Source organism: Belonocnema kinseyi, chromosome 7 (assembly GCF_010883055.1).
Source record: "Belonocnema kinseyi isolate 2016_QV_RU_SX_M_011 chromosome 7, B_treatae_v1, whole genome shotgun sequence".
Classification (NCBI taxonomy): Eukaryota; Metazoa; Arthropoda; class Insecta; order Hymenoptera; family Cynipidae; genus Belonocnema; species Belonocnema kinseyi.
The window spans coordinates 93,858,558-93,872,136 of record NC_046663.1 but is presented as its reverse complement, the minus strand read 5'-3'; the positions used below and the strand labels follow the sequence as shown (position 1 = coordinate 93,872,136).

The window sequence follows — 13,579 nt, the reverse complement described above, 5'->3', positions numbered from 1 at the left end:
TCCCCTCCATTAATTTTTGTCCTCTTAGTTTCCCAACCTCTCTTCCCAACTCTGTTCCTACTTCTTTTGTATTGCTACGACCTCCCTCATTTCCCGCCCCTTACTCACATTTGAATCACTATTATAGCTCCCCTCACTTCGCCTACTTTCCATACTACCCTACCACTCACTACCTCTCACTTCGCACATTTTTTAGCGATTTTGAAATTCTTTTCTTAAATACCCTGCATAAAATTCTGCATATATGCCTCAAAGCCGGTTATTTCTCATTTTTATTTTGTTAAAAAATTTTCGTTATTAAACAGTGCAAGAAAGATAGGATTTCCTAATGTACTATGTTTTTCGTTCATTTAAACAAGCAAAATACACCAGAAATCGATAGAATTCGATACACATACACAAACATAGTAAAAACAAATTATTTATGCGACAAATTTATTGTTATAAACAAATTTCGTAAGAAATTAGATATCTATCGAACTTGTCTGGGATTAAATATTTTTTCTTGTTAATTTCATGTTACCTTGCTATCTTGCTTTATGATGTTATCTTACGTATATATTATTAGAAAAAGTTTTTTTTTTGTAATAAAAACATCCTGCAAATAACTTTACGATGTCATTTGGCTGTAATTATTTATTCGAAATCAACAAATTAAATTTGTATTCGCAAATTATGTAAAAAATTGCTCAATATTTATATTTTGGCTAAAGAAAAACATTCTTCACGTTTTGGCACTATGTTAAACAGACCTTTTATTACAAATGCGAATATTAAATAATTTTCTATATCTATAATTTGTTAATAAGAATTGAATTTATTGAGTTATGTTAAAATAAACTTTTCAGGTCAAGTACTATCATAAAATTGTTCGTAGGATGTTTTTCTAGAAAATACAGCATTTTTCCTTCAAGATTGTATGAATATAATGCAATTTTTTACATACATTACTTATGTAATTTGTTAATAAAAATTATAATTGTTAAATTGGAATAAAACTTGCCAGTTAAACAATATCATGAAGTCATTCGCAGCAGATTTAGTAAAAACAGTATTTTTCTGTGTGTATGTGTAGATATAACGCAATTCTTAATATCACTGTTTAATAAAAATTACGAAAATTTATGTGTAACAACTTATAAATTAAAAAAAAACATTGGGAAGTATTTGGTCATTATTTTCATAAAGAGAAAATACTTAATCCCGGAATAGTTCGATAGATATCTATTCGTTTTAAAATTTTTTTATAAGATTAAAATTGTCTCTTAAACTTTTCACTATATTCATTTATATTATTATATTTGTATCTGCGTATCGAATACTTTAACTTCCAGTGTTCTTTTCGGAATTTCTCGACCACCGTGGCACGGACGGACACTTGACTAAAATTATAAAAGGTTTTTATTCTGCGCACGAAACCCTAAAAAAGTAAACAATTAAGTTCAGATCTTCCATTTTTAACAAAATTTTCATATGCTTACAAAATAATTCTAACTTATTGTAGCGGAATTTTATCTGAACATGAATCGCACAGAGGAAAACGAACTTTATCACGAGGCACATGATAATGTAGCAGTGATGTTTGCGTCCCTCTCGGATTTGTCAATCGATGAGAGCAATATTTTGGTTGATCTAAATGAGATTATTTGCGAATTTGACAAGCTCCTCTTCGAGCCCAATTTCCACTGCAGAGTTGAGAAAATTAAGATAGCTGGTAAGATATAAATGATTTTATAAACGACTGAAGTGAATTGTACTACAATTTTATGATTGCAGATATCCGTCCACTTTTATACCTAATATTTTTTTCCCCTTTTTCCCATTTTTCCCCTTAAATTAAAAAATTTCCAAAAACGCCTAAAATCGATCATTTTTACCCAATTTTTCCCCTTTTCCTTATTTTTATAAATGTTTGATTCATTTGAAAAGAGTTGTAAACAGAATAGTTACATTTTCAGTTAAACGAATGAACTAATATAAAACAAATTAAACCAAAGAGATGTATTTTCAACTTAAATTTCATTATGAATCTTCAGCTAAATATTTTAAATAAAAAATAGTTAAATTCAAGTTAAAAATACGAATTTTTAACAAATCAGTTAAATCTTAAAAAAGATTAACTTTTAACGAAAAGATGCATTTTTAACCAATAAGATTAAATTTCTAAAAAAAGAGAGTTATTTTAAATTAACAAAAAGACCATTTTTCAAGAAAATAGTTTCATTTTCAATCAAAAGATAAATTTTCAACTAAAATTATGATCTTCAACTACAAAATACCTTCTTAAGTGATACGAAATAGTTGATTTTTCAACCAAATAGATGCATTTTCAACTAGAATTATGATTCTTCAATGAAAAAAAGAATTATAATCAATTATTTTGACTTTCCATCAAGTAGTTGAATTCGCAAGCAATAGAGATTTTAATTTTAAATAAAAATCAGTTACATTTTTAACCAAAAAGTTTAATCTTTAATCTAAAAAGATTAGTTTTCTACTATTTAGTTACATCTTAACCAAAAAGATGAAATTTCTACAAAAAAAAATATGATTTCCATATCATAAATGGAATATTTAAATTTTGAGTTAAAAGAATTAATGTTCAATCAATAAAAAATGGATTTCCAGCAAAATAATCAGATGTTTATACAAATGGATGAACTTTCAACTAAAATGATGAATCTTCAAGTAGTATATGAATTTTAAAGAAATTATAGCTGCTTAATTTCTAACCAAGTAGTGTAATTTTCAACTTGAACTTAAAAATTTGTTTGAATAACTTTGAGCTTTCAACTGATTCAAACAGTTTTTTTCTTCTAATTATTTCATTTCAACTTACTTAGAAAAATACTTTGTCTACTTATAAAAATCCGTTTTAAAATGTGTTCAATATGAGCATTTTTTACATAATTCTGTTGTTCATCTAGTTTACAATCTATGACCTTCTCGAATCTTTTCTCATATATTTTGATCAGTAGAAAATGCTTAGGTGTTTAACATTTTTTTCAATTGCAGCTGAAAAATTTTCTAGAACACAAAAATGACCAGAAAACTTGTTAAATAAAAGTGGCTACTGTTATAGGGTTTTTTGTGCAATATTCACGAGAAATCTAAATGATATGATCCATTCTTAAGAATAAATGAAATCCCGTTTTAATCTCCTTTTTTGCAAAATACCCTTTTTACCTAAAATGGAACCACTGAACCTCTGTAATCCCTGTGATTAAATTTGAATTATTAACATTCTTTCTCACATGATTGAACAATGGATGTAGGTACCACCTATATGGCTGCTTGCGGTTTAGAAGCAACAAGAAGAGATTCCATGCATAGTTCTGTAAGTGAATATGATACACAGGATGATGTAGTCAAAGTTATGGCTCAATTTGCAGTTCAGATGATGGCTGTCCTGGACAAGATGAACACTGAATTTTTTCCTACTACGAAGCCATATGTGTAAGAAATATTAGATCTTCTTCAAAGTTCTCATTCACGTCTAAAAATTGGACTAAAACATGATAAACATAATTATTGTAGCTTCGGATTAATATTGTTTAAATTACTAAATTAGGCTGAGAATAGGAATATCCCATGGCGAAGTCACAGCTGGAGTTGTGGGAGCTCAGAAACCTCTTTACGATATTTGGGGAGATGCTGTTAATATGGCATCTCGAATGGACACCACAGGCACTGCAGGAAGGATTCAGGTATTGGGCCGTACATAAACATGTTAAGTGCACAACTAACTTTATCCACGTTCCTACAAACCCTGGATATCCGGGTATCAATTTTTTCAATAATTATGCATAGGAAATCGTTTGCTTTTCGTTTATTCCAATAAATAATTAGTAAACAAAACACGATAAAATACACAAAAGACCAAAAACATTCATCTGCTGTCCCATGAAAAAAATCTGTTTTGTTTTGATCGTCTAATACGACTATATGAAGCTCCCCATTCGGCCACATAAGTATTCAAGGTCTTTCGTTTCAGGGGTAATCCACTCCACTGACACTCTTTATAAACTATTTGTCACCACACTTTTCTGTCCTAGCATACCTCTCTAGCTTCCTTCAAGTCCATGCATTTATAATGTAAGCTCTTGCGTTTCTATGGCTTCTTATGTCTCTTTTAATTAAGGTTTCATATCCACATTCTAACCATTCTGTCCTCGGTTTGCCTCTGGGCAGACTGCCATTCACTTTTACACTTTTGTCGTTAGTCGTTCATTTTTTATTCTCTCAATATGCCCGAACCAACTCAAACAATTTCTTTCGCATATGTTAACTAGTGTCTCCTCTACACCATATTTTTTTAGGATTATTTTATTACCCACTTTGACCATTATAGTTGGTTTGAATTCTATGCATTCTTACTAATTCTTGTCAATTGCTTGGAATTCTCTTGGTTTTTCATGTTATTTTAACTTCTTCTAACTTCATTGAAATCTTCTGTATTACCCGGAATTTCTTGAATTATCTGAATTCTTTAAATTCTTCGAAATTGTTTGACCTGGTCTAAATTCGCTGAATTACTTTCATTATTTTGAAATCCTTCAAATTCTCTGAATTTGGAGGATTCTCGGAATTCAAGAAATTGACGGAATTAAAAAAATGTATGGAATTCAAAGAATTTACTGAACTTACGGGATTCAGGAAATTTAAGTAATTACCGGAGTTGGAGAGATCCGTCTTAGAAAATCCTCATTCTAGTTTGAGCAAGTTTACACAGACGTTTGATGCTAGAAAATCATCCGTCCACCGAGTGCTTCAGAGAAACAAATGGCATCATTTTAAAGTATTTCTCATCCAGGAGTTGAAGGGAGATGATTTTGATAATTAAAAATTTGAACTAAGCGGAGCTGTTAACTGATATAATTTTCATTATTCGAGCGATATCAACACTCACTGGGTGAAAGAGCGTGATACACAGTACCCTCAAATCATTAATGTTTGGGCTGGTTTCTGAAAAAGTGGTATGATTGGGCCATTTTTTCTTGAAGATAATTTGACTGCTGCAGCACATTATGCGTTGATCGTACGAGAATTTCTAAATCGAACGTTCTCCAATCGCTGGTTCGAAAGGCGTGATTATTTTTTCGGGGTTTCTCAAAAACCATGTCTATATGACCAAACCTACCAATTCAGAAGAACTGAAACATCGCATACGAAACCATGCAAATCTTATAACACAACAGTTGCGGCATAATGTTTTGACAGAATTGTATTATCGTCTCCATCGTTGGCTAGCCTTCAACGGCAGTCATTTCGAATACCTATTTTATAAAAACACTCCACGCGCAGCAATTTTGATCGCATTTATGCCAATTCTGCGCTTTTACTGACTCGTTTGTGTTGTCTCGTTGCGGCTAAAGGATAGTCTTGAATTAGTTTGGAATTCATTTCGGATTCAGCTTTGGGCGGAAATTGTCTATCGTTATGTACAGTATTAACTTGGCATTTTAAACGTAAGAGTAGTTTTTACGGAGTGGCAATCTATTGATAACACCCCCAGACCGCAGCACGACTTTGGCCAACCCGGGCAGAAATTATAACTTGGTTCTTAATAGGCCCTGTCTAGATTTCCTATTTTCTACCGAGGCCCTAAAGTGGCAATCTATCGAGGGCGCAAGCGAAAGCGTCACGCTCAGCTAGCGAGTTCATCAGTAGGTAACCCAATGAAGGCCTATTAATAGGGTCTTTATAGAATCTAGATAGATAAGCTATGTTTGCAGTAGTATTAAAGTTTAACCAGCACATTGCCATAATCTAATACCAGAAATTTTCAATTCAAAGAAGGAAAATATTAATCCGATTGTAAAATACATTTTCTTTGCAAAAATTTAATCTAAAGATTTTACACCTTTCTGTAGCCTCTGACAAACACTCCTCCGTTTTCTCGCATTTTTATTGACATTCGATTATTAACTATACTCCGCATTTTATTCTAAAACTAAACATATTGTTAAAATTTGACTAGAGAAGACTTATTGCTAATAACTAAAGACAAACGCAGTTTATTAAAATATCCGCAAGCGCCGAGAATAAAACGTATTCACCGCAGGTTTATTGGTCGAGCGCCTAATCCCTATAACTACGATACCATGCTGAGTGCGGTATCATAAATGCTTAACGGCATTCATCCGATACTTTAGAAATGAGGTAAAAAGGTTTTTGAAGCTCGATTTATTATATATGATTTTTAAACGTATTTACGTGATTTCAAATTATATCGATCTGTAAGAAAAACTCTTTTCAAATTTTTAAGACACCAAATGTTTTTAATTTTTTCAGAAAAAAATGAAATTTTTCAAAGTTTGCATCTCGGTAATTTTGTTAATTGGTTCTTTTTTAAATTTAAGTATAATTAAGCATAAGAATATTAATGTACTTTTTTGCACTTACATCTGTATTACCCGTTTTACCTTTCGAGGGCTTTACAAGTTCCCCTCAAGCGAATAATTAATTGATAGGAATTATTTTTCAAATATATCTTTATGAATAAAGCTTATAATCTAGTTTAATTAAAAAATATATTGCTAAAAAGTGAGTATATAAATCATAGAAGACAAGGAGCATACGACAATAACCTGTCGAGAGACAGCAGAGAGAAAGCCTAGATTCTTCTAGCTAGGAAATCTGGCTGCGGCCTCGTGAGAGCCAATATTTAGTTTAGACATAAAGAGGCAATTTCTACCCGGGAAATAGTATCTCGTCATGTAAATCGCCCAAAAATCCTGAATGTTTAGAATTCTATATCGCAAAAGAGAGTGTTTTTTATTCCGAGGGGTATTTTTAGGTAATGGTAGTCTATTTTTCTTACCACAGCAATCATTTTAGGATAGTGCCAGATTCTTTTTCGCACACGAAGACTCGAAACAAAGATCTTGAATTTTCCTGGAATTATTCGAACTGTCAGAGAATGTTTTTTTGCTATACGGGTAGATTGTAGGAAATGATAAACTTTGGGCAATACAAAAATAGGGGTTCTCATTAAAAAAAAAAGAAGTTTGATACCGTAAGTACAAAAAAAAAAAGAAATCGGACCCAAGTTTTGACAAGACCATTAAACAGCCCGTTGAATACTCTGCTATTTTTGCCCTAAATATTTTTTTCTATAATGCTTTATTTTCGAGTTATTCGACCGTTCCAAGAGATTTTGGTAACCTTGTATACTGACCCTTCTCTGCCTGTTACCGAAGTTTTTGGTAACATACTTAATAGACGGCCCCTATGTTATTTAAATGACGCTATTTCCTAAAATATACGAAAAAATTGTCCAGACCATATTAAATTTAGATTAGTTTTCAATTCACATGTCGCCGTTTATACTCAAAATCAGTTGAAACTAGTTTTAACCTGTTAAAACGCGAAAATACCAGGACAATTTGTCCAAACTAGTTTTAACTAGTCAAAACACAGAGTAACCAAGTGCTTTTGTGAAAACCCGAAACACATGTTAAATTCCATTTGCACTGAGAAAAATGGATGTTTAAATGTAGATATGTTTTCGATATTACAATTATGGAATATTACAATTTTTGAACATTTCCAAAGAATCAATATCAGCTATCCTTAATTAAAATTGGATAACGACTTTTGTCTCTCTACACGAGGGAACAGTGATCGTAAGTTTCAGGTTATATTCACTCGAACAAATTTGAAAAATTGTTTATAAATTTGAGTTTAAATTACCTAAAATACAGACCATTTTAAATGCAGATTACAGATCATTCGTTCTCCGCTAACAAACCACGTTTTTACTTTTTATTTTAAATTAAAAATATTACACATAAACTCAACTTGATTGAATGTATCATCGAATCGACGTTTTCTATCGTTTATCTATTTTTCATTCATGTAAGAACATTTAAGTTTAATTTTAAATTCACAAATATGTTCTCAATTAATTCTTGGAATTACCAGAAATAAGTATACTCCTTAAATATTTACAGCCGTTATTTAACATATAACCATGCATATGTAATATCTTGAATATTTCAGTTGAACATTTTGGTTGCTACAGAGTAATATCTCACTTTTTAATATCTACAGATGCTGACTTTGAAAATCTAGATTGCTGTCCTATTATCATACCATTAAGCCATTTCCCTTTCCGGTTAGGGGCCATTCACAAAATACGTGATAAATTTTTCAGGAACTTCTGATCCCCTCCCCCCCCCCTGCGTGTTACTTTTTCCATTAGTCTTAACATGGAGAATGATACTTCGGCAGACACCTACACACCCCTAAACGTAACACGTATTTTGTGAATGACCCCTTAGGCGTGACTCATTCGGTGGGAAAGGAGTAATGTGCGGAAGGGATATGAAATTTCTAGATTGATCCAGAATTCTCGTGATATTTATTTAAATAATACGTTCGTTCCGCAACACTGGTTCGACCCAGGTTGTTGATCAATCTCTCTAGCAATCACCCCAAGTGAAGAACCACACAAAGTCGTCATGCGAGGTTCCCCACTTGGGTCCATTAGTATCCAAGGTCTTCTCTTTCAGGCGTCATTCACTCTACTGACACTCTTTTTATGAACTATTTTCCGCCATACATTTCTGTCCTGGCATACTTCTCTAGCTTCTTTTATGTCCATGCATTTTTTTATGCAGGCTCTCGTGTTTCTGTGCCTTTTAATGCCTCTTCTAACTAGCTAGGGTCTCATGCACACATTCTAACCATTCTTTCCGCGGTTTTCATGTGGGCATGCTTCCATTTACTTTACCTTGGTACACTTGTTTCGTTAGTCGTTCATTTGGCATTCTCTCAACATACCCAAACCACCTAACAGATTTCTTTCCCATGTGTTTAGTAGCGTTTCTTCTGCACCACATCCTTTGAGAATTATTTGGTCACTCACTTTGTCCGTCAGAGTTTTCCCGCATATTATGCGAATGAATCTCATGCCAATTGCGTTAATTTTACTCTTATCTTTTTCTTGATAAGTTCATGTCTCGCTACCGTGTAGTACAGTCGGAATAAATATAGAATTATGTATTGCCATTTTAGCTTTATTTGATAAATTTTTAATTCTGATAAGGGGCCCTGCTCTACCCTACCATACCCTATACCCTACCCTATACCCTACCCTACTCTACCAATAACCTTCTTACCTTCGTTTATGCGTCTATCTAACTCCTCATCTATCTTCCTGTCCCTAGTAAATAAGCTACGAAGGTATACGAACTTATCAACTTGTTCAATTCTCTCATCATTTAATACAATATTGCATAGTGTTTTTACTCTTTTCTTCGAACACCATAGTTCTTCTTTTATTTGCGTTAATTTTGAGACCAATACTCTTTATGCTTGCATTCAATTTATGCAACATCCTTTGCAAGTGTTTAATTGACTCTGCCATAACAACCTTATCATCTGTGAACACTAACCCACGTATCCTTACTCTTTCTAGATCTACACCTTCTTCGTCGAAAAGAGCCATTCTTAAACGCTTGTCCATAAATAATGTAAATAACTACGAAGACATAACGCATCCTTGTCTATCTCCTTAAATAATATCGTAATAGTCACTCAAATTCCCATTTACCCTTACACTCGTTTTGGTACCCGTATATATTGTTTCTATAGCTTGTAGGAACCATCCATTGACTCCATACTCTTTCAGGACTTCCCAAAGTTTACTTCTATCTACCTTGTCAAAAGCTTTTTCTAGTTCAACAAATGTACAAAAGATATGTTAACCCTGAACATCAAAATGTAACGTTTTTAGATCCATTTTTCTCCGTGTGATTTCGTGTTTTCAACTAAAAATATCAATTAGAAATCAGTTAAGACACAAAATGAGATGTTTAAAACGGTAAAATTAACGAAGAAATATAAATGTTGTTTTTCAGGTTACTAAAGAAACAGCAGCTGTTTTAGAACAAAATGGAGTAAAATGTCACCTCCGAGGCGAGACTTGGGTGAAACCAAAGGGTCTCGTGACGACATACTTTGTCGGAATCGATAACGAAAGACATCTTCAAGAAGTGGAACCCGTAGAAGAAACTAATTTATGACAAAACCGTTTACACCTGCATCTCCAAAAGCCTTCGATTGGTCATTCACGTCGAAAAAGAAGAACATGCAGGGACCAAAACGGATGCAAGAAGAGATCAAAGACAATCGGAAAACCAAAGAAGGGTTAGAACAACATTAAAGAATAAGCAAAAAATAATCATGCGATTAGCAAACTTGTGAAATCGGATTATGGGGAAAAAGACAGTATCTTTTTACTATTAAGGTCATCCTACTTCCCAATAGACCGCCACTCCCCCCACCCTCCGACAACCTTGGTTATCAAAGAGGCTAAAATCGGCTCTGCATAACATTTTCTCTCGCTAAAACGAAGTCCCCTTAAGGCTTTTAAAAAAACATTCAAATATTAATTTTCAAAACATGTGTCTGAATGTTAAATTTTATTGCAATCGTATTATACATAGATTAAAGTTGTAGCTTTTTTAGGTGTAAAATTAAAGTAAGAAAACTGCCATTTGGGAAAAATCACTTGTGCTCAGCGATTCAGTTTAAAAAATTGTTCAATAAAATTCACAAGGACTGAACTTCAAAGTGTCCTCAAAGAGACTGACTGATAGAGGAATCAGAATTTAAAAATGTTTGTTAAGAAAAATGTTATTAATTTTGTTCTGATGTCAGACGTAAATTGGATTTTTATGTCTTCTAGCATTTCGTTTATCTAGAGAACCTAGAGCAGGCAAAAACATCTCGCAAAAAAATTCGGAGAAAGGTATAATAAAGCTTTTTACACAATTTTCATATAAAACTATTGAATAGTTTAGAAATCGTAATAATTTTAGTTTATTATTATCTAAATTTGTATAAAAGCCGCCAGAAGACTTAGGTTTTGCTCGAGAAAATTTTTTGTAACCCTGATTGTATTCGAGAACCTCAATAGTTTGCTGTTTAATGTATTTGTGATTCAATGGCCTTCTGTTAAGATACATGCTCCAGGTTTAGTTTCTCAAATGCCCAATTGCATTGGCAAACAATATTTGAGTTTTACTATCCTGCAGAAGGAAAAATTTCATTGACTATGAATGTTGCTGACTGAAACGCAGGACTTAAATTTCGACTGCGGAATCATTTTCTCTGATATCAGTAAAACACGTTTGGTCCAACCTAAATTCAAGTAAGGATTTAGGCATTTAGTAATTATGGGACGCAAGCGTTAATCAAAATGGACGAGACTGAAAGTCGGCTCTAAGTACGATTATATAATGGAGATTTTCGCACTCTAATTCAAATACTGAGCGATATACATTCATCAAGAGACCTTATCCCTTGTGTGCACACCCAACTTTATGCATGTTGTTACCCACCCGGGGTACCCACCTCCCTTTTCAATTCTTTGAAATAATTATGGAATTGAAATCGTTACCTTGTCCTTTATTTCAACAAATAAATACGAAAAGTGAGTGCCAAAGGCATATACTGTAAAACCAACAAAAAACCAAATCAGTTCACCTGCTGCCCCTAGATGTTGCCGCACATACAAGTTAACAAATAAAAAATTTAATTCTTATTATAGCTTGATAAGAAATTAATAATTCACTCAGAGTTGAATTTTTTTATGGTGAGTATCTGGGTAATCTGCTGAGTGTGTACGCGGCGTATCTATGCTTTGAAGTCGATTATTTTTGCAAAAAAGATCTAAAGCGAAATTTTAATTGGCACCCGGGTACCCGTGTGTGCACAAAAGGATTAATAGCATCCGAGAAATAAGTTGTATCAATCCAGAATCGTGTTGAGAAGTAAATTTTTTACAAGAGTCAAGTCTAATATTTAATTTTCTTTGGAAAATGTAATATCTAACCAAAATCATGTGAAATAAAGGATTTTCTAATTTATAATATAGGCTATTGTAAATATTTGTTCGTGTTTTGTTTCTTAAGAATCTAATTTTATTACAATTTTATTATAATTCTCTAACGATATAGATTAATTTTGAAAAACTCTATTCTGGTTTTGCAACTTTATCTACGATTGCGAAATTAAAATACAATCTATATTTATGATCGATGATATTTTCCGTAGATCACATCCAGTTTTTCATGACATTCCCAAATCTGTAGTTGTTTTCATGGACGGATGGAAGTGATAACTGTGAAAATGTCTGTCCGTCTCTCTTATGCAAAATCACATTTATGAGATTCAGACGTAATTAGAGTGTTTCATTGCTGCGTGAATAACTCGATCAATTGCGGGTATGTATATTTGATGACAATATAACGTTCCAAGACCTTTATTTTTGTACGAGGCAGGAAAAGAATGTTTTGCCCGCCCTTCCAGTTAATTTGTAAATACCTCTCTGTACATATATTTTTTCAAGTTGTAAATCTCTCTGACAAGTGTGATTATTCCATATAATTAATAAAGTATTTATTATAGCGTATGCTGACTAAATGCAGCGTATACTCTTTGCATTTTTTCAATCCCTTTAATATATTATCTAATCTTTCAAAGCAACTGAAAAATAAAAACGCGCAATATTATTATTTGTTTTGTCTTTAGCACTTTTTAAATTAAAATATAAAATTGTATTAATGCGAAATTGTTGTATTTTATAGTATCTATTATCTATTGATTTCTTTTCAAATAATACAATGATTTTTTTTCCAGGAATGGTGAGCTCTATCGAATGATCGTAGAAAAATATCCAAATTTTCCAAATTGAGAAAATGGCCGCGGTTTTTCTAAAAATTTTCAAAATAAATTATTTCGAAGAGGCGGTCTTTCAAATTTTAAATTTTTTGTTGTAGGTTTTCGATAATATGGACTATATATTCTGCAAGTTTGGCTTTTGATAAACAACTTCTTCCTATTAAAAAAAAAATTTTTCAACAAAAAAAACGAAAAAAGGCGTAAATATCAAGGAAAAAAGTGGTCCCATACATTAAAAAAGTGACAGAGGCTCTTTCAAAGGAAATTCCTTTTCAAACTTTTTACCTTGATATTTACTACTTTCTTCGGTAGAATAAAAAAACCAAATAATACAAATTAAAAAATTATACGACAGGCGGTAATGTGCCCGGATAGAAATAATCACGATTAAGTAAATAAGTATATAAATTGATGTGATGCCATATATTAAAAAAGTTAAAGATGATTTTTCAAAGAACAGTTTTCCTTTCTACTTTACTCCTTTTTGGTTATTTTTTTTTATTAACAATTTTTATATGTTTTGGAAAAATGTTTTTTTTTAAAAGGAAGAAGCTGTTTACTAAAAGCCAAGTTTAGAGAATATGTAGTCGTTTTAGAGAAAATTAATTTTGAATATTTTGAGAAAAACCGCCGCCATTTTTTCAATTTTTATATTTTTCTACAATCATTCCATAGAGCTGAGAATTCCGCATCACATGAAGGAAAACTCAACCGAATATTTACATTTTGTATAAAACTTTATCATTGTGTCAAATATTTTTTACGTTTTTTAATAATTTGATGGTTATCTTGTACCAGGTGTATACATATGAAACCGGTATTGCCATTTAGCGGCCAGTAGGCACACTTGTAGGCACTGTCGGAACTTACCATTTGTGCTAATTGG

General features: G+C 32.2%; 1 protein-coding gene across 1 annotated transcript in view; it reads left to right on the top strand.

Moving 5' to 3' along the window:
* Nucleotides 1–12,435, top strand: part of LOC117177554 (adenylate cyclase type 2) — a 78,962-nt gene extending 66,527 nt beyond the window's left edge. The window contains exons 18-21 of the mRNA XM_033368356.1: nt 1,505–1,714; nt 3,276–3,456; nt 3,572–3,707; nt 9,867–12,435. Coding sequence (XP_033224247.1) covers nt 1,505–1,714; nt 3,276–3,456; nt 3,572–3,707; nt 9,867–10,031 — 692 coding nt within the window. The 3' untranslated portion in view covers nt 10,032–12,435. The remainder of the gene's footprint in view (nt 1–1,504; nt 1,715–3,275; nt 3,457–3,571; nt 3,708–9,866) is intronic.
* The last annotated feature ends 1,144 nt before the right edge of the window (nt 12,436–13,579 follow it).